Source organism: Rhinolophus sinicus, linkage group LG04, assembly GCF_036562045.2.
Source record: "Rhinolophus sinicus isolate RSC01 linkage group LG04, ASM3656204v1, whole genome shotgun sequence".
In the NCBI taxonomy this organism is placed as follows: domain Eukaryota; kingdom Metazoa; phylum Chordata; class Mammalia; order Chiroptera; family Rhinolophidae; genus Rhinolophus; species Rhinolophus sinicus.
The window spans coordinates 55,248,637-55,275,697 of record NC_133754.1 but is presented as its reverse complement, the minus strand read 5'-3'; the positions used below and the strand labels follow the sequence as shown (position 1 = coordinate 55,275,697).

Genomic DNA, 27,061 nt, shown 5'->3' with positions numbered 1-27,061 from the left:
ACCGCAGCACCGCCTCCCCGCGCCCGCCGCGGCGGAAGGACTCTAGCTGCCCGGAGTCCCGGGAGGTGGATTTGGCACCCCTTCCCGTCCGCGGTCAGGACAGCCACCCACCTTCCCTGCATGGAGCCCAGGGAGCGCACACAGGCGGCGCGGGACCGTGTCCCCAGGTGGGAGCGAAGGGGCCGGGACGCCCTTCTCCCAGCACTGGGGTGCTAGGGTCGTGGGTGTGGGACTCGGGGATGCGAGGATGGGAGGGTGCGGGATTTAGGGGTGCGGGAAGTAGAAGGGAGCGGCGGTGGAGGTGCTGACGCTTGCGCGTCCGTGAGCTGGGTTGCGCCCCGGCTGCGTTCGGCCCGCCGTCCCTTTCTGCGCCAGGGGATGGACCAGCGTGTGCCCCCTGTGTGTCGGTCACGGGTTCCGGACTGGCAGCTGCCCCCCGCCCCCTACGCAGGGACCCGGGGGCAGGACCCCGGGGGCAGGACCCCGTCGCTCTGTGCCACAGGTGGCACGTGAGCGCGGCACTTTATTCTGGGGCTGCAGGGTTTTTATTTTTGTATTGTAGGATTGATCCGTATGGGTTTGAAAGGCCTGAGGACTTTGACTATGCAGCTTATGAAGAATTTTTTTCCACCTACCTGGTGATACTCACTCGAAGAGCGATAAAATGGTCTAAACTTCTAAAGGGAAGTAGTAGTGTTCAGAAAAGTATGACAGGTGAGTTTGGAGCTTGGTCCACTGTTCAACAAACAGGTCACTGGCTGACAAAAACTGCTGGGAGGAGAGGGATTCTGGATTTCTTAGGTCCTTTACCCCAGTGGCTGCCTTAATTCTGGCGCTTGGTGTCCGCTCTGTGTATCTTTCCTGCTGCTCCAGAGACCAGAAAGTTACAAGGCAGGTGCGTGTCCTATGCAGGCTGAAAGTTGAGGTTCAAAGCTTTAAATTCAGCTAGAACTTGCACTGTTAAGGTACAAGTTCATCTTTTCTTCTCTTTGAGAAGGGTCTGCTTGCCAGATATGAATGGACCACACCTTCTTTCCAGAAGAAAACAGATTTCCTGCTCCTCAAAATGGGATGGGCCAGGGCTCTCCAGTTGTCCATTCCTGTGACTAAGCTCTCCAGTGCTTCCCTCGGAGTGAAAGCCAGTCCTTGCTGGACCCCTTCTCACCTCTTCTGCCCCAGTCCCCGCCCCCCTCTAGGCCTGGAGGCTCCTCTCTCAGGCCTCCTCCCTTTTTCTCCAGCACACCCCTAGCCTGCGGCTGCCGCTCCTTAAGGTTCTTCTCCACCCCCTCCACCCCGCCCCAGCCCCTACACCTGGTGTTTTTCAGGTGTTGACTTGAATGTCACCTCCCTGAGTCCTTCCTGAGCTCCTGTCTGGAATGGCGTGTCCCCCATCACACCACACATCCACACGCTTGCTACCCCTTCCCTTCTCATTTTCTCCTTGTCTAGCGCAGTGCAGCTCTTATTTTATCATTTGTTTCCCCTGCTGCAGTCAAAGATCCCTCCCTGCTGGCAGGATTGGCCAGGAGAGTTGCTTTAGTATTTGTTAAATGAATGAAGTGTTTAGTGGGTACCTGCCGTGCACGTGGTGAGGGCATTGGTATGAGTGTGCCAGGGAATTGAGGGAATGCAGATAAATGGCTCAGGGTGTAGAGGGGCTTCCTGAAATAGGACATTGTTGACAATTAAGGGGTGAGGACGGGTCAGCTGCAAGGGACACAGCTGTGTGACCAGCCTATTAGGGACTTGGTTAGGAGGGGCTGGAGATGGAGCCGGGGGCCCTGCATGGGGCCACATGTAGGCACTCATCACATGACTGGCAGAGAGAAGCCAACTGTAAAAGGATTTGTGAGCAAGGGGATGAAGAGGTCAATTTTTGCCTTTAAAGCAGTTAGTGAATAGAGCCCAGAGTGGCCCCAGCATGCAGTAGGTGCTTGGGAAATACTTGTGGAGTTGACTGAGGGCTGGGTAGGCAGGTGGATCTGGGAACTTGCTGTCTGGCAGGGTGTGGGTCAGAGAGGAGGGAGGCTGTCCCAAGGCACTGAGCCACTGGCCTCTTCCTTGACCGAGCTGTCCCTCAAGGCTGTTACTAATGGGAGCGCTGGTGAAAACTCAGGTAGACTAGCATTTCATAAAATCAGCTGGAAGGAACCTTAAAGGTTGGTTCTTTGTTGCTTCACAGACCCCTGAGGCTAACATGCTGTGTGTATCTGGCATGAATCATATATGCTGATGTCCACCCCTGAATGGCCCCTGTGTGTTCATGTGTTTCCAGCAGCACATCTCCTTTATTTTTTCCTTTTGATTTATCCTTAAAAGTTGACTGGTCTTTTGTTTGAAGAAGTTACATACAAGTATATAAAAGTAAACATAATTTATGTTTATGGTAAAACACCTTAATCATACTAAAAGGTGTGAAGTGACATTGAGTTTCTCTTCTAACCCAGGCTCCAGCCTTCCGGAGCTGGGGAGCAGTGACTACTGTCCTTGTGTCTCCTCCCAGGAACAGGATGTGTGTGTGTGCGCACACACACACGTGTACAAATGCAGCTACCACACCCACAGGTCTGCAGTTTGCTTTTAGTGCAGGAGAAGGCTTGCTGTCCATCATGGTTCACTGGACTGCTGACCCACAGGTCAGATAAAGCACTCAGCCTACGTAGTACCTGAAATACAGTCAAGGCTCAATGAATCTTAGCTGTTGTAATAGTGATAACCATGCCCAGAAGTTTCGAAAAACAAAGGTTTCTGCTACTTTTAGATATTTGTTATCTGAACTTACAATGTTTCTTCAGAAAAGAATGAAAACAGGGTACTTGGCCTCAGAGACTGACACTTTCCCAAGGGCAGGGCTCACCCACACAGGTCATTACTGAGGTTTACAGAAGTGTAAAATATAAAGGAAAAAGAGTGGGGAAATTTTTTTCAAAAAGAAGTTACATCCTAGGAATTAACTTGCCTCCTGGAATATTAATAGGAATTGTCCTGAGTTTATAGATCCATTTGGGAAGAACTGACATCTTAATAATATGAAGTCTTCTAATCCATGAACGTGGTAGGCATGCTCTATCTCTCCGCTTATGTAGGTATTTGACTTCTTTTGCAGCATTCAGCTCTCAGATCCTGCAGATATTTTGTTAGATTTATACTTAAGTATTTCTCCTTTAATTTTTGATGCTATTGTAAATGATACTATTCTCAGTTTTTTTTATTGCAGTTAGTGTGTAGAAGTACCGTGGATTTTTGCATGTTCATTCCTTTTGCTACCATCTAAGTTAGAATAATCCAGCACTGGGACTGACCCTTCCCCTTGCTGGTCAGCAGAGAAGGGTTAACAACTCCCTCGGGTCATTCTTGGTCTTGATGCCCTCTAGGGGGTCATGAGACCTACAGACAAACGTATAAATCATCTAAGTTGGAGGGAAGGTCAGGCTGAATTATTGGTGTCTTTGGTAGACTTACAAATAAAAGAAAGCTTATCCTTCCCATGTTCCCATAACAGTCTGAATAGACCTCGTGTATAGCAATGTTCTTGCCACGGTGTGGTCCTCCAATGTGCTTCTAAACTGGCAAAGAGAGTTTCTTCAGTTTTCTTTGGCTTTTGGTGGATGGTATGAGTCTGTTCTGTCCCTTCTTCTGGTCCTCCCTTGTCACCCCTGCATCATTCTGCAAATACTTAGCATGCATTTACTGCCCCCACAAGCCCTTCTAGGAGTGGGCTGGTGCAGGAGTGGGCTGCTTGGCCTCCTGGAGCTTCCATTTTAAGGTGCTTATGCCTGTCCATCAGGTGTAGGTCACCTTGGAGTTTGGTGACCCCAAGGTGGGTCGATAAGGTTTTATCGACAGTGCTTTTCTTGACTGTAACCTAGAATGTTATTCCTATTATTTTTTGTTTTTGTTAAATGCAGTGAGTGCCTCAGATTTTTTCCATTTTATGGCAGCTTGTGGAATTTCACTAATTATATGTGCTTTTATTTCTAAAATGTGGTTTCTTTCTAAAAAATTTCTAATATCAAAGGAAAACAACAAAGCTGGGAATATTTGCTTTGAAAATGAACTGTTTTAGGGGTTAAATTAAGGTCATTAAAAGAATACTGTAGCACCCCTGGGCTTACTTACTATAATTAATCTGAGTGTCAGTCTCACAAATCTTTCTCCTCTGCCTGGAAAATTATTGATGCATTGAGATCACTCATGGTTTTGGGCTTCTTTTAGTGTGGACAGTGGAGTAGGCGTATCAGAGGTTCTTGCAGCCTCCTGCCCAACTGTGCTCAGTTGGGAGGGCGAGCAGGATTCCGTAATGAGTGTATGTACCACTTTTGGTGGAGATGCAGGAAGCTTTGCATGTTTTTAATGTTTGATGTAGGGAGAGAAATGACGAGCTAAAAGCATTGGAATTCATGTCAGTTGCTCAAAGGGCCCCTCCATAAGCTGTCTGACCTAGAGAAGTGCTTGTCTGTCCTTCTGAAGCAGCCTCCTCTCTCTGTTTCAGTGAAGCGCTATATCCGGAAAGGTGTTCCCCTCGAGCACCGGGCCCGCGTCTGGATGGGGGTGAGTGGAGCACAGGCCCAGATGGACCGGAACCCTGGCTATTACCACCAACTTCTCCAGGGAGAGAGGAATGACAGCCTAGAGGAGGCCATCAGGACAGGTGACGTGCAGTATCCGTCCCTCGGGTGGATGGCAGCCCAGGCAGGAGGAGGAGGAGGAGGAGGAGGAGTGGACATTATCCCCCAAATTGTGTTTGCACCCGATCTTTGAAGTGATGTTGATGAAGAAATGAACATCGTTAAAGATGCACCAACTGATTTCAGTTTGAAATTATATTTTTCTCAGAGAAAAATCAAAACGTAAGCGTTCATGAGGAGAGAACAATGTCTTTAATTCATTCAGCAAATACTTAGGTGCCTAGCTAGCCTGTAAGGAAAGTGTTAATAGAAAGACTAGATTTCTTCCATGAAGAACCCTTCAAGGAAAGTGAGGAGGCCGCTGAGTAAGCAATCATAACACTGTAGGATAAGCACTTAAGGGATTTGTGCCTGACAGTGACACACGGGGACTTACAGAATCAGCTACCATGTGTCGTAAAGTCACACACTGGAGTTTTCTTTCATACTGTTGAACTCTAATAGTTATCTAGGGATGCTAATATTTTTGGCCTATAATTTCTTTTTCCTCTAGTTTCTTCAGTAGTCACATAAGCTCACTGGCTTTTTAAAGTTCAAAGTACCCAAAAAAAATGTTTAACCTAAACTGAATAATTAGATATTTAGGAAATACATCTGCCTTTCTGATTCCAATAGTTTTTGAGAAATACAAATTTAAACACAAAATATTTAATTAAAAAAAATCCAATTGCTTTAAAGTGCTGAGAAGTTGGACTGACTTGTGACAATGAGAGAAGGGTGGGTCCCAGCATAAGGCATGGGGGTCCTTCAGTCCTCTGTCAGCCCCTGGGGTCTCATAGCCCCAGGGCAGGAGCCAGGGGGACGAGCTGCAGCTGCTGAATCTGCCGGCTGCATCCTGGTTGCTAACAAACTGCAGCCAAAGGTCTCAGAACAGAAGCTGTCACCGGCTTTGCAGGCACAGCCCAGCAGTGTCCCTTAGTGAGGCCAGAAATGCTGATACGGGTTGGGAAGAAACCTTAGGTCCAAGGGAGGCTGAGCATATTAAATCAAATATAATGTTGCTGTTTGGAAAACGAATTTAGAGGCTCTGTTTAGTGCCAGCATTTTTTGGATAAATATATTTTATTTATTGTGGTAAATTACATATAACATAAAATTTACCATTTTATCTTCCCAAACTGAATCTCTGTCCCCATTAAACACTACTTCCCCCTCCTTTAGCCTCTGGCACCCACCTTTCTACTTTCTGTCTCTATGAATTTGATGACTAAGTACCTCATATAAGTAGAATCATACAGTATTTGTCCTTTTGTGTCTGGCTTATTTCATTGAGCATAATGTCCTCAAGATTCACCTATATGGTAGCATGTGTCAGAATTTCCTTCCTTTGTAAGGCTGACTAACATTTCATTGTATGTTATATACTGTTGTATTTAACTATCCGTCCGTTGATGGTCACCAGAGTCGCTTCCACCTTTTGGCTATTGTGAGTAATGCTGCTATGAACGTGGATGGACAAATACCTTCACAGGCTCCTGCTTTCAGTTCTTTTGGGTATATTCCTGGAAGTGGAATTGCTGGATCACATCGTAATTCTGTGTCTATTTTTTGAGGGATCTGGACAAATCATTTTACAGGGATAGTAGAGTGGATATTTCATGCCCTGTACGCATAGACTGAATATCCCTTTCCACATCTACCTCCACAGTGGGAAGAAGGGACATTTCCTGTAGAAAGATCTCAAAACATATGGAAAATGTATCATAATAAAAAATATTACATAGGAATGAACACAGATGGTCACTCTAGTCTGAATTAGTAAAAAAACACTCATTTCCTCGGGATCAATTCCAGTTTTTGGAATGCTTAGCATTTCAGGGAAGAAAACAAAATCTCTTCTTTATAGAAAACATACAATGAAAAGTAATGTGCTTTGGGGCAGTTTTGCCCAGATCTAATTATTTTAAGCAAAGATAAGGCCTGGGGGCCAGAAGTTGGGAACAGAATTACTATTGCGGCATTTTACAGCAGCTATGTAGACGTCATGCTAATATACAAGGTGGATTTCCTTAGGCACAGAGGGGAGATATGCATGCTTGTCTTACAGCATGACAGGAAAGCTAATGGTTATGTGTGTCCTATCTTGAGATCTATGGGTGTGTGTGTGTCCCAATCCATTTTGGTAATCATACATAGCACAGTAGCAAATACACTACTAACCTAACTAAGTGGGATCAGTAGAGTCAGAAAAGGTGTAATTGTTTAAGGTGCTATATATCCTGTTTGTTCCTTCACCCGTCTACAGAGTTAACATATAAAACTTAGCTTTAAAAAGTCAGGTGTCACGTCAGTGTGAGACACAGTTTTGTCTTGGTGACTTCGTCCAGCACGTGCGTCCCTGCACTGGTCCCTGGTGTGGACTGTCTGGGCCACGCCAGGAGAGCCGGGCTGAGGAAGTGGGTGTCTGATGAGCAGGAAGAGGCTGGCCAGGGAACCCCCCATAGACAAGGGTGGGCAGTGTTGAGTTTATTTAGTTTTCAGTTTTCAGTTTTGTCCGTTAATCTCTGAAAGGGAATCTCTGACTCCTTATGTTTTTGATCTTCAGAATTGGGAACATTTTCCAAAGTTTTATGTAAAATGTTTACTCGTCACCTGTGGTTTTAGAGTTAAGCCTTCTACTATCTCAGAGGGGGCGGTGTGAGGATGAGGGCGCAGGTGGGTCTGTGGGGTGGAGAAAACTGAGTAAAAATCTGGGCCTGAGCCCGAGAGAGGCTCACTCTGCTGTCACTGATTTTGAGAGAAGCGGCTGTTGGGGCCCAGAGGCATGCTCCTGAGGTGCGACTAGAACAGGACACGGGGTCCAGGGAACTCCCTCCTCTTCCTTCCTGACTCGGTTGCCCAGGGCCTTGACTGTGAGGCTGCAGGTGCCTGCGGCCTATGAAGGACAGCTAGGCTCTTCTGGAGTGATCCAAAAGCATAACCAGAGTGGAACTCACTTCTCAAACCTTAGGCAGAGCGCTTCACCAGGTGGCGTTCGGAGCCTCCCTTACGGGTAGGCATAAGGAGGATTTTGGCACATCGCAGACCAGTCTTCTATTTTCACCTTTTGAATAATTCTGTGTCATAAATTTCCCTGCAGATATGAACAGGACCTTCCCGGACAATGTAAAATTCCGGAAGAGCGCAGATCCCTGTTTACAAAAGACTCTGTACAATGTGCTGTTGGCTTACGGGCACCACAACCAAGGTGTGGGGTACTGCCAGGTAAGCCCCCGGGAAAGTGAACGCGATTGACACCCCGCAGACTTACAACAGGGACACTCTCCAGGTGTACACTAAGTATTCTTTATCAAGTCAGCTCAGAAACTCCCTAGTCATAATACCTGCACAAGCTGTGACTGGAACTATTTCCCAGTTATAAAAGCAGTCAAACATCTATTTAATGATTTCTTTTGGTATCAGACTGCAGTGAGTGGGGGTGAGGATGGAAAGTTGGGAAGCTGGTAGGAAGTAACATAGGTGAACACAGGGCTGTATTTTCTAGAACCCAAAGTAACCAGCATCTCATCACATTGGTGCGAATGTGTGCGTGTGCACTATGTGTGATGTGGGGGGTGTTCCTTTGAGGTTATTTCTAGAGTCAGAGCTTCCCTGCAATTAGAGGTAATGGTATGCCTCATCGCCTGCCACTTCAGTCATCATGTTTTGGATTTGTTGCATGAAGCACACATGAGGTGGGAATGAATCATTTCTCGTTCCTCCCTGAAGCATTCTCCCTCTGGAGTTTATCAAACGGACAGTTCTGTTCATAACAGGGAAAGCAAGAAGAGCCTGAGTTAGGAGTAGCAGCAGTTGTGCCCTCCGTGGGTGCGTGCGTGTGATATGGCTGCACTTCCTTTGAGATTAGCTTTTTCAGTCTCTGAGCTCCCTGGAGGCCCATGAGACCCGAGTCACCGGGTGTGCCAGGCAGGATGTTGGCAGGAGCTGCCTGCTGCCTATTACTGGGAATGCTGCTTGTGGCCATGGCTGCAAGCATGAGCCCAGGGCTATCACGGGATGGGAGTGGCTTTCCCTACCTTTGAGTCTGTACACTTCCTGTACAGGCTCTTGGAGCCCAAAGCTTGTCTGAAGGTTTCCTGGGAGGAGGTGAGTGAAACCCATAGTGATGGGAAGTTTACATCTAACAGCTGTGGGAGAGGGCTCAAGAAGCTTGTCATAAAGGTGAGGGAGCCAGGAGTGTTTGGGTCCTTAATAAGGTTTAAACAAATGTTTGCGCAGTGGGGGTTGCTTTGGCAATTTGCAGTCCCTGCGTGAACAGCATGTGGCATGACTCTGGGCTCTGGAGAAGAAAGGGGGGAAACAGGAGAAGGAGTGAGGCCGATAGTTTTGAAAAGACCAGCAGCAAAGAAGTATCATAGCTACTACTAAGATTCACCTGAATAATTTAGCAGGTTGTGTTTTTATATTGCTCTGTTACCTGGAGATAGTGCCTACAGAAAGATAAAGCTGGGATGAGTCCATTCTCCCCAGACAGAATTCTTGTCATTCTCAGCTTTTATTACTGTCATTAACTTGTTGTCCTGAAACCAGGACGTGGCCTGTAGGAGATGGGGAGGCAAGATGGCTGAGAAATTGTCCTAAGATTATTCTAGTTACTGTTCTTGTGGATATTAAAAATAGCTTAAAAAAATAAACCACACAATTTTAAATACTAGCACGAGGCCAAAACTCTATTGGCTTTTGGAATATATAATGCACGTGCACGCACACGCGCACACATACATATGCATGTCAGTGCATATACATTGTATTATTTTCCTGGGGCTGCCATGACAGAGTATCACAAGCTGAGAGGTGTGAACAACAGGTATTAATTGTCTCTCAGTTCTGGAGGTTCCAGATCAAGTCACCGGGGTTGGTTCCTTCTGAGGCGGTGAGGGAGCGTCTGTTCCAGGCTGCTTCCCTCGCTTCTGCTGCTCTCTGACAAGCCTTGGCTTTCCTTACTTTGTAGACACATTAACCAATCACTGCTTTCCTCTTTGTGTGGCGTTCTCCATGTGGTGTCTTATATCCATATTTATCTTGTTGGTTGACAGAAGTTGATTTTTCTCTTATTATTAGAGAAATCCATACTTATTTAGAAAATACAGGCAAGCAAAAAGGAAGACAGAAGTCGTCTGAATCGCAGTCGCCCAGCCACTGTTGTGAAGCATCACCTGCCTTGCTTCTTCCCCATGTCTAGCAGCTGCTCTCAGATAAGAGAGTCACGGACTTCAAGTATTTTAGCAACATTTGCCTTTGGCTAGTGTGCGCCATGAATTGCCCCAAACAGGCTCGATCACAAAGTCACTTTCAACATCCCCATGTGTCAGCCCATGTTCCTTATGGAATTATGAAATATGGTCATTGGTATAGTTTCCCCTCTGATGTAGTGTTTCATGCTATTAATTTTTTTAGAAGTCAATTGTAAGTTGTATTTTATCACTCAGTTACCATTAGTTGAAGAGTCTTTGATTTTAGTGTTCTAAGGCAGTATTCAGAAGAGTTTCTCTTAACTATTTTCTTTTTCTGCCTTTTCATGTAGATTTGACTAAATGCATTACTAGATGGCAAATCCTGAGTATTTCTAAAGTTCTACTAAAATGTCATTGTGGAATTATGCAAGTTTTAGGGACGAGCAAGGGAAATGGAAAGTCAGTAGTTAGCAGCCCAACAATCATAGAATCTTATGGTGGTTTAAAACTTGACATGAATTTCTGTTTTCTCATTTTTCTCATTTCAGGGAATGAATTTTATAGCGGGATATCTAATTCTTATCACAAAGAGTGAAGAAGAATCCTTCTGGCTATTAGATGCTCTTGTTGGAAGAATACTACCTGGTATGTCGAAAATCTCTACTGTATGCCTTTCACTGTCTTGTTTCTGTCTCGTTATCAAAATAACTCAGCCGATAAGTCAAGATTTTATTAAAACATAATTGAATTGTTTGGGAGTTGAGGTTAAAAATCTTTTTGCAGTGGAGTTAAAGAGAAGAAAAATATTTCAGATGATTGGCTCCAGCTAGAGCAACCAGTCATTTCTGTGTCTTAGAGCTTGAATTTGGCTGAGCCTGTATGCTTGGCTCAGCTGTTCCTCAGTTTGTACCGTTTGTGTTGAGACAGACCTATTGGGCCTTAGTGTACGTCTTATTGATCATGAAATCTGGGAGAGGTTCACTTGGAAAGGAAAGGTGGGGAGGTCCTGAGTGTGAGAAAAGAGCCTAAAGGGAGAGAGGACTTGATCAGTCCCAGTTTCAACAAGCCTATATTCGTTACTGAGTTTGTGAATGGTGGTAAGAGGGCAATAATTGTCAGCTGTTATTACTGTTTTTAAAATGAGAATCATTCTTTTCATACATTTCCACCTTTCTATTTACTAACGAGTATTATGTTAATTATAAGTTAGTTAACAAACTATTTGTTAATAAACAACGACCAATTTTTATAACACACAATGTGGACTATGAGCTGCAGAGCAGAATCCCTTTGGGAAGAGAAATGGCCAGAGCCATCTCAGTGGAGAAAACTTGGGGCAGATTTGATCTTCTGCCCTCCCCAGCCGTGATGGTGGTGATTGTTCACAATGACCTGCATGCTTGGCCTGAAAGATAAGCACAGCTTCGAGTCCTCATGACTGGTGGAAAGGGGGGTGAGGGGTGTAGGGGCAGGTGTGGTTACAGGCTCCCCACAGCGATGAGTTCAACGTCAGTCTTGTTTTCTATGCCTGCCTCTGAATTTTCTTCTTGCTCCTCTCCCTCGCACATGCTTCCCTGAGTTGGGCTAGACTCACCCTAGGACCACCCCGGACAGCGCCCAGGGACTTCTCTGGAGAGCGGGTTCCCATCTCCAGGAACTCCATGTTGAAGACATGAGAGCAGGGTGCACACAGCATGGTTCCGATGCCACGCTCACCTGCGCTTACATTCTCACTTAATCCTCAGGAAAGCAGTACCACATAGACCTGACTATTAAATCCATTTTACAAACGAGGACAAGGAAGGCCTGGATCCCACAGCTGTGTGTGGCAGAGCCTGGATTCAAACCCATGGCTGTGTGACCCTAAGGTCCTGGCACGTGCCTCATGGAGGAGTGAACCTGAGTGCACTGTTAAAAAAGGGGGGGATCTGGAGAGATGGAGGGAAATGGGGGCACTCCTTGTGCTCTGGTGCCACCATTAGTAAGGGCTCAGGAGTGCGCGTGCCAGAGGCCAGGCTGGATGGAGCTGCCCATGAGGAAAGGAGAGGTGGAGAGGCCCTGAGTGTGAGAAAAGAGCCGCAGGGATGGGGAAGAAGAGCCGCGGAGAAGACTGTCAGTCCCAGTTTCAACCTGAAGGCCTGAAGTGCAGTGGTCAGGAAGTTAGGAGGAAGAGGGGTCCAGAGACTTTCCAAATGAAGTATTCACAGAGCTTTGTAACACGTTCACCATTTGCTTCAATTATGTCCTAAGACTGAATTACAATGACTATTGGTATCCACGATCTATTTAGTTCTGGGCATTTGGAAAACATCAGTGAATAAAACATAAAAGGCCTGGCCCTTGTGAAATTCCCATACAATGAGCAATAGCCACCACACAACCCATAATAAGTAGATAAAATATAGAGTGTTAGTATTTGTCGTGTGGGGCGGCCTGCGGGGTCTCTGCTCCCCACAAGAGAACGCAGGATATGGTGAGGCCAAAAAGGAACACCCACGGAGCCATAAGTAGGGGAGTCATATCACTATATTCTCGCTGGCGGCTGGGTTGGAGAAACAGGAAGCAGGAACCACAACGTTCGCAACCCTCACTGCACCACTTGCAGGCGCAGCCCCCATTTTCTTGCTAGCGTAGCCACAGCAGTTATATTAGTGGCCAATGGCTCGTTGGTTACATCTGACGGCCAACTAGCCACAGCTGATGGCCATCCAATCACAGTTGATGGCCATTTACTACCTGAACCAGCACCTTTCTATGTGAGGCTGAGAGCCTGGAAACTGCTTTTTGGGGCTCTGTCCCCACACTCCACCCCTACAGGGTCTCGCCTCACTATTTACGCGACAAGCGTCTTCCGCGAGGGGCCCTATGCGAGGAGCCTGGAGGTGAATGCAATATCCTGGACACAGCCAGGGTTTCTCAGGGCACCACCAGTGCTTCTGGGCACAGCCAGACTTACTGGGCTTCTTAGGGTACCACCAGTCTTCCCGGACACAGCCAGGGCTCTCAGGGCACTGCCACTCTCTCTGGGCCTCTTAGGGTACCGTGCTGGAACAACAGCGACTCACAGTCAAGGTACTTACATATTTTCAATGGTGGTCAGTCAAAACACAAAAGCAAACATCCGCCAGTTCCACTACATGGTGGTATGTTCCCAAACAGTCAAGCGGTCCATTAAATTAGGGTTGGAAGGCAATTCTCCATAGTCCATAGTCATTCACCAGGGCTGTCCTGGGGGTGAGGGATGACTTTGACCTCACCCTCATCTCCCAAGGAGGACTCAGCAAGCCTTTCCTCCTGGGACAAGTGCCGCATCTGGGCTGCCTCAGCAAGCACTTCCCAGCCCACAGGGCTGCAAAGACCTTTGCTTTCTCAGGCCTATGCTGGTTGGGGAACTGTCCACGTCTTCCCACCCCTCCATGGGGGTCCAGCTCTCCGGCAGCTGCTCCTGCTGGTCTTCCTGAGACTGGGTGTTCATACACACAAACTGCTCCACCACTCTTCGGAGAGCCTTGGCCGGCACCACATCCTGCCAACTACGCCATGTGTCGTGTGGGGCGGCCTGTGGGGTCTCTGCTCCCCACAAGAGAACGCAGGATATGGTGAGGCCAAAAGGAACACCCACGGAGCCATAAGTAGGGGAGTCATACCACTATATTCTCTCTGGCGGCTGGGTTGGAGAAACAGGAAGCAGGAGCCACACTGTTCGCAACCCTCACTGCACCGCTTGCAGGCTCAGCCCCCATTTTCTTGCTAGCGTAGCCACAGCAGTTATATTAGTGGCCAATGGCTCGTTGGTTACAGCTGACGGCCAACTAGCCACAGCTGATGGCCATCCAATCACAGTTGATGGCCATTTACTACCTGAGCCAGCACCTTTCTATGTGAGGCCGAGAGCCTGGAAACTGCTTTTTGGGGCTCTGTCCCCACAGTATTAGTACACGCAGACCTAGGGAAAAGCCCTGAGACTGAAAATCTACCCCCATAAGTGGAGGGCAGGGAAAGACTGAAGAGGCTGGTTACTCCAGTATGGTAATAAATAGAGTTTACTAAGGGAAACTTACATACAAGATGTATCTTGGGTGGCTGCAAGACAAACTGGATCCCTGTACTGCTTGGCAGGCCCCATAGAATTATACAGGGTAAAAGGGGGGATCGTCAGTGGGTACTAGTATGGGACTGCTATCAGGTATGGGAAATTACATGCTTGACGAGGATAACCACCTGTTCCAGGAACCAGCACATAGCAGGAGGCAGGGTAGGGTGCTGCTTTATGTCCGGATGAACATCAAATTATGATCAGATAACCTCTAACTGGGGTTTGCAGAAAGCAACCTCCATTCTGGCCCAGGTCCAGCTTGAGGGACAGACAGTGATCACGTCATGGAACAGTCTCTCCTCTACGCTTAATAAACAGAATTTAACGCAGTAAATTTGAAGATCCAATTGGCTTTATTAAATGATTTTCGAATCAAGCATCAACTCATCTAGCAACTAGAGAGATACTATGAGGGGTTATATAAGATGGAAGGCCTTTATTTATTTATTTAAAATAATTTTTTTTCACTTACCGTTGACTTTCATTATTTTATATTAGTTTCAGGTATACAGTGTAGTGGTTAGACATTTGTATAATTTATGCAGTCGTCCCCCTGATTAGCCTACTACCCACCTGGCACTATACATAGTTGTTGCAACATTACTGACTATATTCTCTATGCTGCACTTTACATCTCCATGACTATTTTGTAACTACTAATTTGTATTTCTTAATCCCTTCACCTTTTTCACCCAGCTCCTCAACCTCCCCTGCTCTGGCATCCATCAGTTTGTTCTCTATATCTATGAGCCTATTTCCATTTTGTTTGTTCATTTATTTTGTTCTTTAGATTCCACATATAAGCAAGATCATATGGTATTTGTCTTTCTCAGTCTGACTTATTTCACTTAGCATAATACTCTCTAGGTGCATCCATGTTGTCACAAATGGTAAGATTTAGTTCTTTTTAGATGGCCAAGTAATACTCCATTGTATATATGTACAACATGGAAGGCTTTTGTAGAAAGAAGGGCAAGACAAGGAAGTCATCAGTAAGAAGAAAATGAAAATTCATTGGAGGAAAGTAAGAGTTCAGGTGATGACGTCTTCTCATTGGCTGACCTGTGGCATTTCCATTGGCTGGGCTTGTTGCTGGGCAAGAGGAAATGTACTCCTGCTGGAGGAGTAAAGTAGTAAAAAGTATTTTGGTCTGTAATTTACTCTCTGTGGGGGGGTGGGGTAGAGGTCTGTAATTGACCTCTTCCTGTTTGAGGTAGTTGACCTAAGTGGTAGGGTGTGAGAGCTCCCTCTACAGGCCTTCCCAACTCCAATTTTAGTTGAGGTTTCCTTTAATTTACACAAGAGTATTAGGTGATAAATGCTGATTTAGAAAAAATAAAAAAATCAAGGGTCCAGATTGCCCCTAAAGTGGTAGTGTCATTATAAAGAAACAAAAGAAAATATCAAAATAAAAATATTAGTACTGTGGGAGAAAAAAGGAATTATTCTTGTCCTTGCATAGCTCTCCAAATGGTAAAGAGGCAGCTATACGTCATGTTCTCTGAATCCTGGTTGCACAAACTAGGTCATTTCAGTGCCACAGTTATCCTGCTTTTAGTTGTTTCTTTTTTAATTATACAAAAAAATGCAGATATATTCTCATTTCAGAAGTTCAAAAAATATAGTACTGATTATAGAAAAAAAGTGACAGTCTTCTTTCACTTATACCCCCCTCTCATTTCTCTCCTACTCAGAGGAATTATGTTATCATCAATTTGTTGTGTATATTTCCAGAGTTCTTTCTGTGCATTTATATATACATATGTACATAAGCACACAAATAAAAAAGTGAAAATTAATGACATAGAAAACAAAGAAGCAATAGAAAGATTAACTGAGACAAAAGCTGGTTCTTTGGAAAAGCTGATAAAATAGACAAACCTCTACAAGACTGATAAAGAAAAAATGGATTTGATATTTAGAAATGAAAGGGATGCTGTAATTTGAAAATGTGTAGATTTTTAAGAATCAGAATAGGAATAAAATGAAGAGACAAATGGATAACTGAGAAAAATACAGTTTAACAAAGCTGACTGGAGAAAATAGAACATCCGAGTGGGCATATGCACAGACATACAAAATATTTTCACAGACATACAAACCTCATCAAACCTTGAAGGTACAGATAATTCCTATATATTTTTATAAATCTTGCAGAAAATAGAAGAAGATAAACTGCTTATAAACTCATGTTATGAAGCTAGTATAACCTTGCTGTCATGCAGGCTTATCTCATTGACGAACACAGGTATACAAATCCTAATTTAAATAATAATAGTATTAGCAACTTGAATCCAGTGATGGTTATGGAGTAGTATTTTTTATCTAAAGCGTTTATCCCAGGAATGCAAGAATGGCTTAATCATATGGAAGAATCAATAGCAAAGCAAATCCAAGAAGGAAAGATTATTGGAGATTTATCATAATGCTATAATAATTAAAATTGTGTGGTAGTAGTTTATGGATGGATAAACAGAACTGAGAGGCCAGAAATCAATTAGTCTATTGATCAATTAATCTGTCAGAACTTGGTATGTGAGATATGAGGTCTGACAATTAAGTTCGCAAACTCATCCTAGAGAGAGTGCTACATACCTCATTGCTGAATATCACTATGGTCACCTTCAAAGTACTCCCCTTGGGAAGCTATGCACCAACACCAGTGCCTAGTCCATCCTTCAAAGCAATTTTGGAACTCTCTGGAATAGCCATCAGAGCTGTCATCGTATTACTACCCTTGATGTCCTGAATGTCATCAAAATGTCTTTTTTCAGTATTTCCTTTATGTTCGGGTAAAGAAAGAAGTCATTGGGGGCCAGATCAGGTGAGTAGGGAGGGTGTTCCAATACAGTTGTTTGTTTACTGGCCAAAAACTCCCTCACAGACAGTGCTGTGTGAGCTGGTGCATTGTCGTGATGCAAGAGCCATGAATTGTTGGCGAAAAGTTCAGGTCATCTAACTTTTTCACGCAGTCTTTTCAGCACTTCCAAATAGTAAACTTGGTTAACTGTTTGTCCAGTTGGTACAAATTCATAATAAATAATCCCTCTGATATCAAAAAAGGATAGCAACATCATTGCAACAAGTTCGCGAATTTAATTGTCCGACCTCATATATTGATTAATGGGTAAAGAAAGACTATTTAAAACATCGTTCTGTGACAATTGACTGTCTATATGAACAAAACAAAATTAGACCCTTAATTCTATTCCAGATGGATTCAAGACTTATGCGAGAAAGCAAATAGGCAACTTACAAAATAGGAAACATGAATGGCCAACAAAGTTATGAAGAGATGACAAAGTGAGCAAGGAGATGCAGATTTAAACAACAGTGAAGTAGGATGTCAAAGCCTTTAGCACAGACCCCTGATGGCTGCTGCTTCTAGGCCAGTGACAGCCCAATTTCAGAGCAGCTGAAATAGGATAAAGTTAGTGTTAGAATTGAAGATGTTATATTACTATCTTCTCACAGAGGAGGAACTGGAGGCAGAGAGTAACTTGTACAGAGTCACAGAACTAACTCATGGTCTCGTGCACGCCTCACGGGCCTCCTGCCTCGATGACGGAGCCCTCCTCAGGCACTGCCACTGCCATGAGTATTACTATGTTGCATGAAAATTAATAGTCACTCAGACTAGTTTACTTGAAGGATTTCTCTTTTACACTATGGTCCCAAGTCAACAGAATGCTAGTAGACAATGCCCTGACATGCTAAACTTGGCCTCCATACATCCATATGCAGAGTTCAAAGTCTCATGCAGACCTCCTATGACATCAAGGAACCTCTTCGGGAGCCAGGGGCGGCTCTCCGGATTAGACACCATTCAAACCAAGGCATCCAGTGAAAGGGTGCTAGAGGAAAAGCAGATGTGGCCATGTCCTGGCTAGAAGCCGGCTGTCAGTCAGTCCCTGGTGCTTCAGGCCCCATGTGACATCAAGAATGGAGGGGGGAGCATACATGAGTGAGTCAGTACAATAATGAACTAATAATATATTGGCATCCTGAAAAGCTGGTCAGACCTGTTTTCCCTTGAAACAGGGAAACAGGTTGTTAATTGCTCATCACAGAAATACCCAGCTCAACCTAGAAAGTGTGGCCGACATGAGGACTGATAAGGCACATTTTGTGGGTGAGGCTCATAATCCCTGAGGAGCAGAGGGGGAACAGGGCGCGGACCACTGGACTGCATTCATCTCAACTGCACCTGACAATGTCTTTCCTGTGTCCTCTTGATTAGCTTACCCATAGAGTCTCCCCTACTTGGTGTTGTATCCATAGCCTGTGTCCTACTCCTGTGGCACATGTGTTTGCTTTCTCACAGGCGGGCACTTCATCCCTGGGCTGAAGAGCATCACTTTGGAATTAGACTGCAGAGGTTTGAACTGCAACTCTACCACTTACTACTCATGTAGCACTAATCATGCGTGTTTCTAAATCTGTGTGCCTCCACCCCACAGCAGCACCCACACCTGAGACAGCACCCCTACACCTGCCCTGCTCCTCGAAGCACCATTCAGCTCTCTGATGCACTGACACAGCCATTAGGTTGTTTGCAAAGGTGAATGTCCCTAGCAGAAGCATGATTTGGGGCCCCAGGGAGGCGAGGCAGTTCAGGGGCTACATAGGATGTTTCTTTGTTCCTGTGCACAGATGAATGCTGGTTCTGCTCTGTGCTCTTCTATGCAGACGTTAGGGGAATGCCGCGGGCAAAGCCTAGAAGGAATTGTGGTTTGTCTTGCCTTCAACATTCTGGGGCAGAATGCATTGAGGAGGGTAAATAGAGAGGCTCGCAGGCTTTCAGTGATCTTTCCCTGGTGACCAGCTCAGGCCTGTGGTGGCTGGGGTGTGACTTTGACATCTATTTTTGGAAGCTGCTCTAAGTCTCTCTGTTACCAAGAACAAGGTCATGCTGTGCTTGCAGCTTAAATGTCCTTCTCGGCAAATCCTCTTACCACTCCTGCGCTTAAACCTGATTTCCTCCGAGATGTCACTTGTATAATTGGGTCGGCACTCAGTATGCTCTCAAGAGAACAGAGACTGTTTGCTGAATTAAAAAGGAAAAAGAGAGAGCAGCAGTTCAAAGTTTCAAGAGATAGATGCAAAATCAATATATGAAAGGGCAATTATTTTTTAATCCCTTGTATTTTATAACCGGATTGGCTTCTATTAAATTATTTTCAGTGTACTTTAGTATTAAACATAGTTTATTGTAGCTTACTCTTCGAAAATTAGCAACATTAGTGCAATATCGTGTTAATATTTATAATGACTATTTTAACCGAAATATTTAATTAACAAGAACGTGTTGTCATTTGCTTTTGTGAGTGACCAAACTGCATATTGGCAGCAGGGCGAGATACTGTGTTTGACAGTATGCAGAATGTGTGCACATTTTCTTTTTTTATTACACAGATTACTTAATTTTTATAGCAAAAATTAAGCATTAAAATTCATTAAAACACATCACATTAACAAGCTAGAAAGGTTTTTGCAAGACAAATGTCTGTTCAAAAGATAGACCCTCTGTTGGAAGCTTTGGTCTGTGTGTGTGTCTGAACTCATGGTAGGGACCGCTAACTGCCGGCCCTGTAACAGGAAGCAGAGCAGCCATGAGGTCGCTTTAACAAGTCGTGATTTCTGTGTTCCGACAGCCCGGGGTCCCCAAGCCACTAACTAGAGTAGAAAATTTCTCCAAATTAAGCCATCATGCCTCTTCGGGAATGAACAAGAAACAGTTTAGACTTAACATTGCTTCTGCCTTTCTGTATTCAGAGTGGTGGGGACATTTGGCTCTTTCTAGAATTTCTGGTAAATGTAATGAAGTGTCCTCCACCCTTAAGTTGGAGAAAGCATGTAGGATTCCATGAAAGCCTTTGCCCAGCAGCTCTACGTGGAGACGTTTCTCTGCCCACGTGAGCACATGTGAGCACACGTGTGTGGGCTGACAGCATCTGAATGTCTACAAGCCAGGCGCTGGTGAAGTGGTGTATGGCTTATCCCTGCGAAGGCTCCTTGCCAAAGACGGCAGGCCATGTATGTGAGGGTGTACAAAGGGATGTATAACAGTCCTGTTTGCAAGAGTCCTGTTTGCGAGATAAGTAAATCTGTTACGTGGTATTAAAAGATGGGGGAGGCCTGTCATTCTGGTTAGTGATGATTGGTTACCTGGGGACAGTGGTGTGGAGGTGACTTTTGCTTTTCACCTGATGCTCTAATTTATTGTAAGCATGTATTATCTTAGTAACACAAAAAATAAAGAGAATTAAATAAAAAACACAATACCAGTCAAGAAAGGAGAATGTGTCCTGTGCTCAGAGGACCCCAGGGTGCTCAGGGGACACTGGCACGCTGCTGGAGAAGCCATCAAGGCCAAGGCTGTCACTGTCTTTGAAGCCCCGAGTCTGTCCCATCCAGGGCACACATTTTATCAACCAGCTGTGGGATTGGAAATCTGTGCTTTGGGCAAATTTAAAAGAACTGTCTTTTATGACACTATTTGTGTCCCTGAACTGTCTGTTCTGAGGAGGCAGGTGGATGCGGGAAGGTGTAGAGGGGCAGCTCGAGTTGAGCCCCTCCCTCCTGACTGTGTGTGGGGGGTGGCATGGTGGCACTGCATGGGCACTGGGGGCGGGTCTGCTTATGCCCGTGACTGTGTCCTTCACCGCTGGGCCATGGGCCGCCTCCACGCTATCAGGTGGTGCTGTCCCCGCAGCTCAGGTGGCCCTGTGCTGGCTTCCGCTGCCTCCTGAAATCTCTCTCAGCCTGGGTCGGGCAGGCTCAAAAATTATCTTCCGGGTGGCGCTGACCCTCATTAAGCTGCAGAGGCGCTCCCTCAGTTGGGATGACAGGAAAAGGCAGCTGCCACCTGCCGATTTTTAAAGTTTTATTTTTATTGTGGTAAAATACACATAACATCAAATTGACCATCTTTGTCATTCTAAGTGTACAGTTCAGTGGCATAAAGCATAGGCACAGTGTTGTTTAACCATCACCACTGTCCATGTCCAGAACCTTCTCATCTCCCCAAACCGAAACTCTGTTCCCGTTAAATAAGAGTTCCCCATTCCCCTCCTCTTGCCCCTGGCAACCACCATTCTACTTTCTGTCTCTCTGATTGTGGTGGCTCTAAGCACCTCACATAAGTGGAATTATGTAGTATTTGTTCTTTTGTGACTGGCTTATTTCACCTAGCATGATAGCCTCAAGGTTCATCCATGTTGTAGTGTGTGTCAGAATTTCCCTCCTTTTTAAGGCTGAATAATATTCCATTGTATGTATGGACCACATTTTGTTTTTCCAGTCATCCACAGGTGGACACTTGGTTATGTCCATTTTTTGGCGGTTATGAATAATGCTGCTATGCAAATATCCTGCTTTCTGCTAGCAGGTTTTAATGGTTGCCCAGCAGGGCCTCACTGTCCGGAGCCCCAGAGACCCCTGCTTTGGGAACTGCTCCGGAGTCCCTGCATCCGCACAGCTCAGCATCTTGCCTCAGTCCTCCCTCTAACTTTGCCCTCCTCTTCTGGAAAGGATCCTCCATGAATAGCCATTTTTCCCCTCTGGCTGAGAGGAAAACGAGGGAAGAGGCCAGCAGGAGGCTGTGGTGTGCGGAACAAGTGAGGCCCACTTCTGGGTTTCTGTCTCATCCCCGTGGCAGATTACTACAGCCCCGCAATGCTGGGCCTGAAGACGGATCAGGAGGTCCTGGGGGAGCTGGTAAGGACCAAGCTGCCGGCGGTGGCGGCCCTGTTGGATGGGCATGGTGTCCTGTGGACTTTGGTCGTGTCACGCTGGTTCATCTGCTTGTTTGTGGACATTCTGCCTGTGGAGGTGAGTGTCTCCTGCCTTGGTGGGACCGGGCTGACTCAGGTCACCACACAATAATCTGCCATTTCTGTTTCTCTGCAGACGGTGCTTCGAATCTGGGATTGTTTGTTCAACGAAGGCTCAAAAATTATCTTCCGGGTGGCGCTGACCCTCATTAAGCAACACCAGGCTTTTATTTTGGAAGCCACCAATGTTGCAGACATTTGTGAAAAGTTCAAGGAGATCACCAAAGGGAGTTTTGTGACTGAATGTCACACTTTTATGCAGGTGAGTGGATGTTCTCAGCCTGTGCTTTGCTCTGCTGTTCCATTTGCCCAGCCCGTGAAGGGGGTGTCCTGGCTTCACACGTCTGTCTGTCTGGCAAAGCATCTGTCCCTGTATTTCCTTTGGACCTCTTCCTCAGCTGGGTCTCTTCACCCCTCCCTTCTCAAGCAGCCTTGAGGAGAGGCTCCAGCCCCTTCTAGGCCCATGTTCTGGAGTCCAGGGCCTGCTGGCAGATGTGTGGGGGCCACCTACCTGGAATGCATGGCTGCTGCTGCTCCTCTTGTGCCATCAGCCATGGAGTGGCTTGCTCTGAGATGGGCAGGGTCCAGTGTGCCGATGGGACCCCCTGTAGGGCCAGTCAGGGTTCACTGAGACAGAAGCATCAAGGGCTCGAGTAGACAGATGGGTCTAACCCACATTTCAGTTTCTCCAGGACTGGGAGGTAGCAGACTTCCCTGAGTCCAGGAGCCCCTCCTGGGCCTGCTGTCTGTGTTTCTGGTCTCTGAGGGCTTTCCTGATGACCCTGTCTACAGGAGGTCTCCTGTCTCTCCTGGTCCTAGTGGGGTCGCAGGCTGTGTAGACGACTCAGACCCGCTGAGTGAATGAAGTGGGAGCCGCATCCCACAGGCCTTCTGAGGAGTCCACGGAGCTGGGACAGGCTCAGGTTGGTAAGGCAAGGTTTAGGTGGACTAGTGGGAAGAGGGTGAGAGGCGGGAGCAGAGCCCAAAGCTGGAACGGCCCTGGCGGGAGGTGATGAGTACTAGCGCCCGAGCAGCCTTCATCTAGAGCACCTGGCCCATCTCACTTTTCATCTTTTTTGACGTAATTACAAATCCAAAGGAGGTAGCAGAGGGCATGATGGCTGCATCCTCGTGGCATTGTTTCTATGCCTGGGAAGGCCAGGTGCTTCTCCACACTTCCCTGGGAGGTAGGGAGCTCCTTGCTGGGGCAGTTTTGCTTGGAAGCGACAAGGGGCAGCCTTCTGATGACTGGGACTATCTTAGACAGAATCTAGGGCACTGAGCCAGAGACTTCGTGCCTTGAGCTTACTCCATACCACTCTGAAAGTGCAGCGTGGACACCGGGCAGCTCCAAGGGAGCGAGAGAAAACCTGGTGCCTCCAGACTGGGGCTCCAGCAGGGAGGGGTTCCACTTCCACCTGGCCTCAGAAGATGAGCTCACGTCTAGCTGCTGTGACGGTCCCCAGGGTCACATGCATCCTCTGAATAGCATGTGGGAGGGCGGGCATGAGCACTGACATTTCAGCTCGTACCGAGCTGTACTCACCAGCCAGCAACCAGAATAGAGAAGGTAGTGATGACGGACAAGACGTGTTGGACAGAAACCTGGAACTGATTCACTTGGAGGCTTGTCGGGGGAACTTGGAGTCCATCACTCATGACAGATTTTCTCCTTCAGAAGGGGTAACTTCTCCATCTTTTGAAGTCTTCAAGCCGGCTGGTGGCCTCTTGGTGAGAATGTTATAGGGGAATTCAAGCAGCAGATGGCAGGATCGTGCTTCTTCCAGGCCTCCAAGTCTTTAATTGTATGTTGAGGAGATTATGGAGCTGAACGCAGAACTCGGACAGAATCAGTCTTCCCTTATCTGTATGACTGCTGGCAGGTTTCATGATTCCTTTTAGTCTCAGGTTCCTCATTTATAATAGATGATGATAATAGGTCCTGTATCCCAGGGTTTAGTTTTTTTCTTTTTCTTTTTTTAGTGAGATGGAATTCCCATATCATAAAATTCATCCTTTTAACATGTACAGTTCAGAGGTATTGTTACATTACCTAGTTCCATTATCTAGGTCCAGAACATTTTCACCACCCCCAAATGGAACCCCATTCCCCTACCCCTTCCTAAGCTCCTGGCAACCACCAGTTTACTTTTTTTTTTTTTTTTTTTGCCGGTTTACTCTCTGTCTCTATGGATTTCTCTCTTCTGGACGTTTCACATAAATAGAATCAAACAGTGTGTGACTTTTTGTGTCCAGCTTCTTTCACTCAGCATAATGCTTTCAAGGTTGTTTAGATCTAACTGGTATTATTTATGTCAGTGTTTAGTGAGACGAGTACCTTGCACATAGTAGGTGCTCAGTAAGTGCTAGGATTTATAAAGTGCTAGAGGCAGCAAGGTGACTGGTTTGCCTGGGTGCAGGTGGGTGAGCTGTCCACGGCGGGACTTTGCCTGTGCAAAGTTCACAGCCCGAAGGCGCTCTGGGCCCTGTGACCTTGGTGGGCCTGAAGGAAGCACAGGATCCTGAGGACACTGGGCGGGTTTCGCCAGTCTACCTGTATCGAAATCAAAAAGGTTGTGTATCATCGACAGAATAAATGTAGCCATTCAAGGGAAGTTGGTGGGGAAACAGCCTTAGTATAGTGAGTCTTACTTTCTCAGTGAGCTCTACAAAATTGTATATGCATTTCTGTATTAAAAACACATCAGCACAGAAGTTGTAGTTCATGTATCAAACCGCTTTGAAATCCTGTAGAAGAACCTCCAGAATAAAAACAGTGATCTTATATTGGAGCTTAGTGCAACATTAATGGGAAGAGAACAGTTGAACACTAATGTCTTGGCACGTCTCAGAGGCTTTGACTTACTTCTCTTTTCAGGAACATGGGCAGCTATCACGTAAACGCTCTACCAACCTTAGGTGCTATGTATTATGAAAGTATGGAAGCATTTCTGAAATGAAATTTATTTAAAAAAACTTTTTAATGCTAATTACTCTTGGCCTAATTTATACCTGTGAATTTCTCAGCAGTAACTGCACAAATTATTAAATTGTTATGCACAAAAGATGCAGTGGCACATCCCGCAGTCTAAAATGTTTGTTCTCACGCTAATTTTAACGCCCTTCCTCTGGAGTCCCATGGCTGGCTACCTGCCTGCGTGCTGTGCTCTCCCTGCCTTCCCGAGGCAGCATCGTTTCTCCTCATTGTGAAGCAGTTTTCTCTCTTACTAGAAATGAGTCTTGAGTCTCTTACTGCTTCCACTTTTCAAATCTGGTTTCTCGTACTCAGTTTGCTCGTGAATGGCTTGACTGGCTTCAGCGCTGCTACAGGATACAAGAGTTAATGGGTATGAACAAAAAGAACAACACAGGCAACAAAAGCAAAAAATACAAACAGGAATACATCCAGCTTAAAAACTGCATAGCAAAGGAAACAAGCAACAGAGTGGAGAGAAACAATATTTGCAAACCATGTATCTGATAAGGGTTACTACCAGAATTTATAAAGAACTACTTGAAATGGAGGGCTGTCCCCTCACTGTAAGAGGCCTGTGGTTTTTGGTCGGTCTGTCTGTCTGCCACAGCCTCACCGTTAACAGGACAGCTAAAGTAAGAATGTGGTTTTGGTTGGTTTTTAAACCCGTTCCATTCCTCTTCCAGAAAATATTCTCAGAGCCTGGAAGCTTGTCCATGAGCACCATCGCCAGGCTTCGCGAGAGCTGCAGGGCCAAGCTGCTGGCACAGGGGTGACTTGGGCATTCTCCCCTCTGCACGACCACGAGGCTTCATTTCTGGAGTTGACCAATTTTTACTGTTTTCCTTTTTAGTGCTGTAAATACTTGATGTCTCTACGCTTTGGAGGTGAATTTTTTAAAAGAGCAATTTAAAATCATGTCTTTCTGTAACTGATTGAGCTGTGAAGTCATAAATTTCTAAAAATATATTTTTACCTGAGACAATAATATATAAAACGTGATATACATTTGTATTTAATAAAGTATGTTAACACCTATGGATTTGTGATTACCACTTGTCAGTCAATTGAAAATTAAAATCAGTGAACTGTTATTAGTGTTATTAATGCCAATTAAATATCCTGTTCCTTTCTGTAGCAGAGCATTTACCTTTATGTGAAGTTTGTGCACGTACCAAGTGATTTGTCTTTAGAAAGGTAATTTCAAAAAATGACTTCTAAAATCGTGTTACAAGTGCTCAATGTAGCCACTTCCTCCTAGAGCCCTGGAGGGAGATGATTAACATGCAGCAAGACCCCCTCCTCTGGGCTTGAGACCCTAAGCCTCCCATCCCAAACCCTGACCCAGTCTCCCCGCCCTGACAAGACCCCTGGTGCTGCCTCTGGCTGAGAAACCCCACTGCCTGGGCAGGCTTGCGCCCTGCATGAGACAGGTGGGCAAGGGTGGGGGGACAAGCAGGGGCGGGGCACATGCAGGGACACTCAGGGGCAGCTGGTCTGCTCCTCCAGCCCCACCTCCCCACAGGGGCCCCAAGCTTGCTGCCCTCAGCAGTGTCACCTATAAATACCTCTTGGTTTTTCAAAATGTCCTTCCATTTACAAACAACTCCATCCTCATCCCACGTCTGGACTGTGGTCACCTGTCCGCACCTGAGGGTGTGGTTTTACCTCAAAAGGGAGGCATAGCTAGGGACCTGGGTGGCAGCAGACTTGCCTGAGAGCACCCCATCCCCAGCTGTGGCCACCACAAAGGCACCTGCCTTCCCCACAGCCACTGATGCAGCTGAACCAGGACGAAAGCAGCATGCTAATGTCCCAATCTACCTTAGACATTGTCACCCAGGAGACAGTGGCCTGGGTAGGTCACCAAAGCCTGAGCCCCCAAGGTAGAGCCAAGCACACAGGTCACTGGCACAGGGTTAGCAGAGCAGCCTAGTGACCTTGGAGTTCCCAGTGCTGATACTTCACCACCAGCCCCATGCTCCTGAGTCCCTCCCAGGAACCGCGCCCTGGACAGGGTGACCTGGAGCTGTACGTGATGAACCAACCAGGAGGGCTTTTTCCCTGGAAGGAATCCAGAGACAGAATTTCCCTTCTTGAAACCTAAGCAGCTGCACTTCCAGGGCATGGCCCCATCGCCTGCTTAGGTACTGAACCTTTGGGGAGCCGCAGGGCTGTGTCTGGGTCCTTGGAGACCTTTGCCCCTCCAGGCAGGTGCCACTTCCACACTATTTTGAATGCTCTCAACTTGTGCTTCAAATCCTGAAACATCTGTAAAGACCTGACCCCCAGCA

At 46.1% G+C, this 27,061-nt stretch overlaps 1 protein-coding gene across 4 annotated transcripts; it reads left to right on the top strand.

Moving 5' to 3' along the window:
• Positions 1 to 2: 2 nt before the first annotated feature.
• GRTP1 (growth hormone regulated TBC protein 1) lies at positions 3 to 25,809 on the top strand. 4 transcript variants are annotated; one of them, XM_019746600.2, is made up of 8 exons: positions 3 to 167; positions 563 to 714; positions 4,493 to 4,651; positions 7,768 to 7,892; positions 10,411 to 10,507; positions 21,619 to 21,791; positions 21,870 to 22,055; positions 25,454 to 25,809. In XM_019746600.2, the coding sequence occupies exons 1-8, from the start codon at positions 121 to 123 to the stop codon at positions 25,541 to 25,543; spliced, it is 1,029 nt and encodes a 342-aa protein (XP_019602159.2). In that variant the 5' UTR covers positions 3 to 120; the 3' UTR covers positions 25,544 to 25,809. The 4 variants fall into 4 exon arrangements, with proteins under 4 accessions (XP_019602159.2, XP_074185658.1, XP_074185661.1 ...); XM_074329557.1 differs by lacking the exon at positions 4,493 to 4,651 and having other exon boundaries at positions 25,454 to 25,677; XM_074329558.1 differs by lacking the exon at positions 563 to 714 and having other exon boundaries at positions 26 to 167; positions 25,454 to 25,677.
• Positions 25,810 to 27,061: the final 1,252 nt, after the last annotated feature.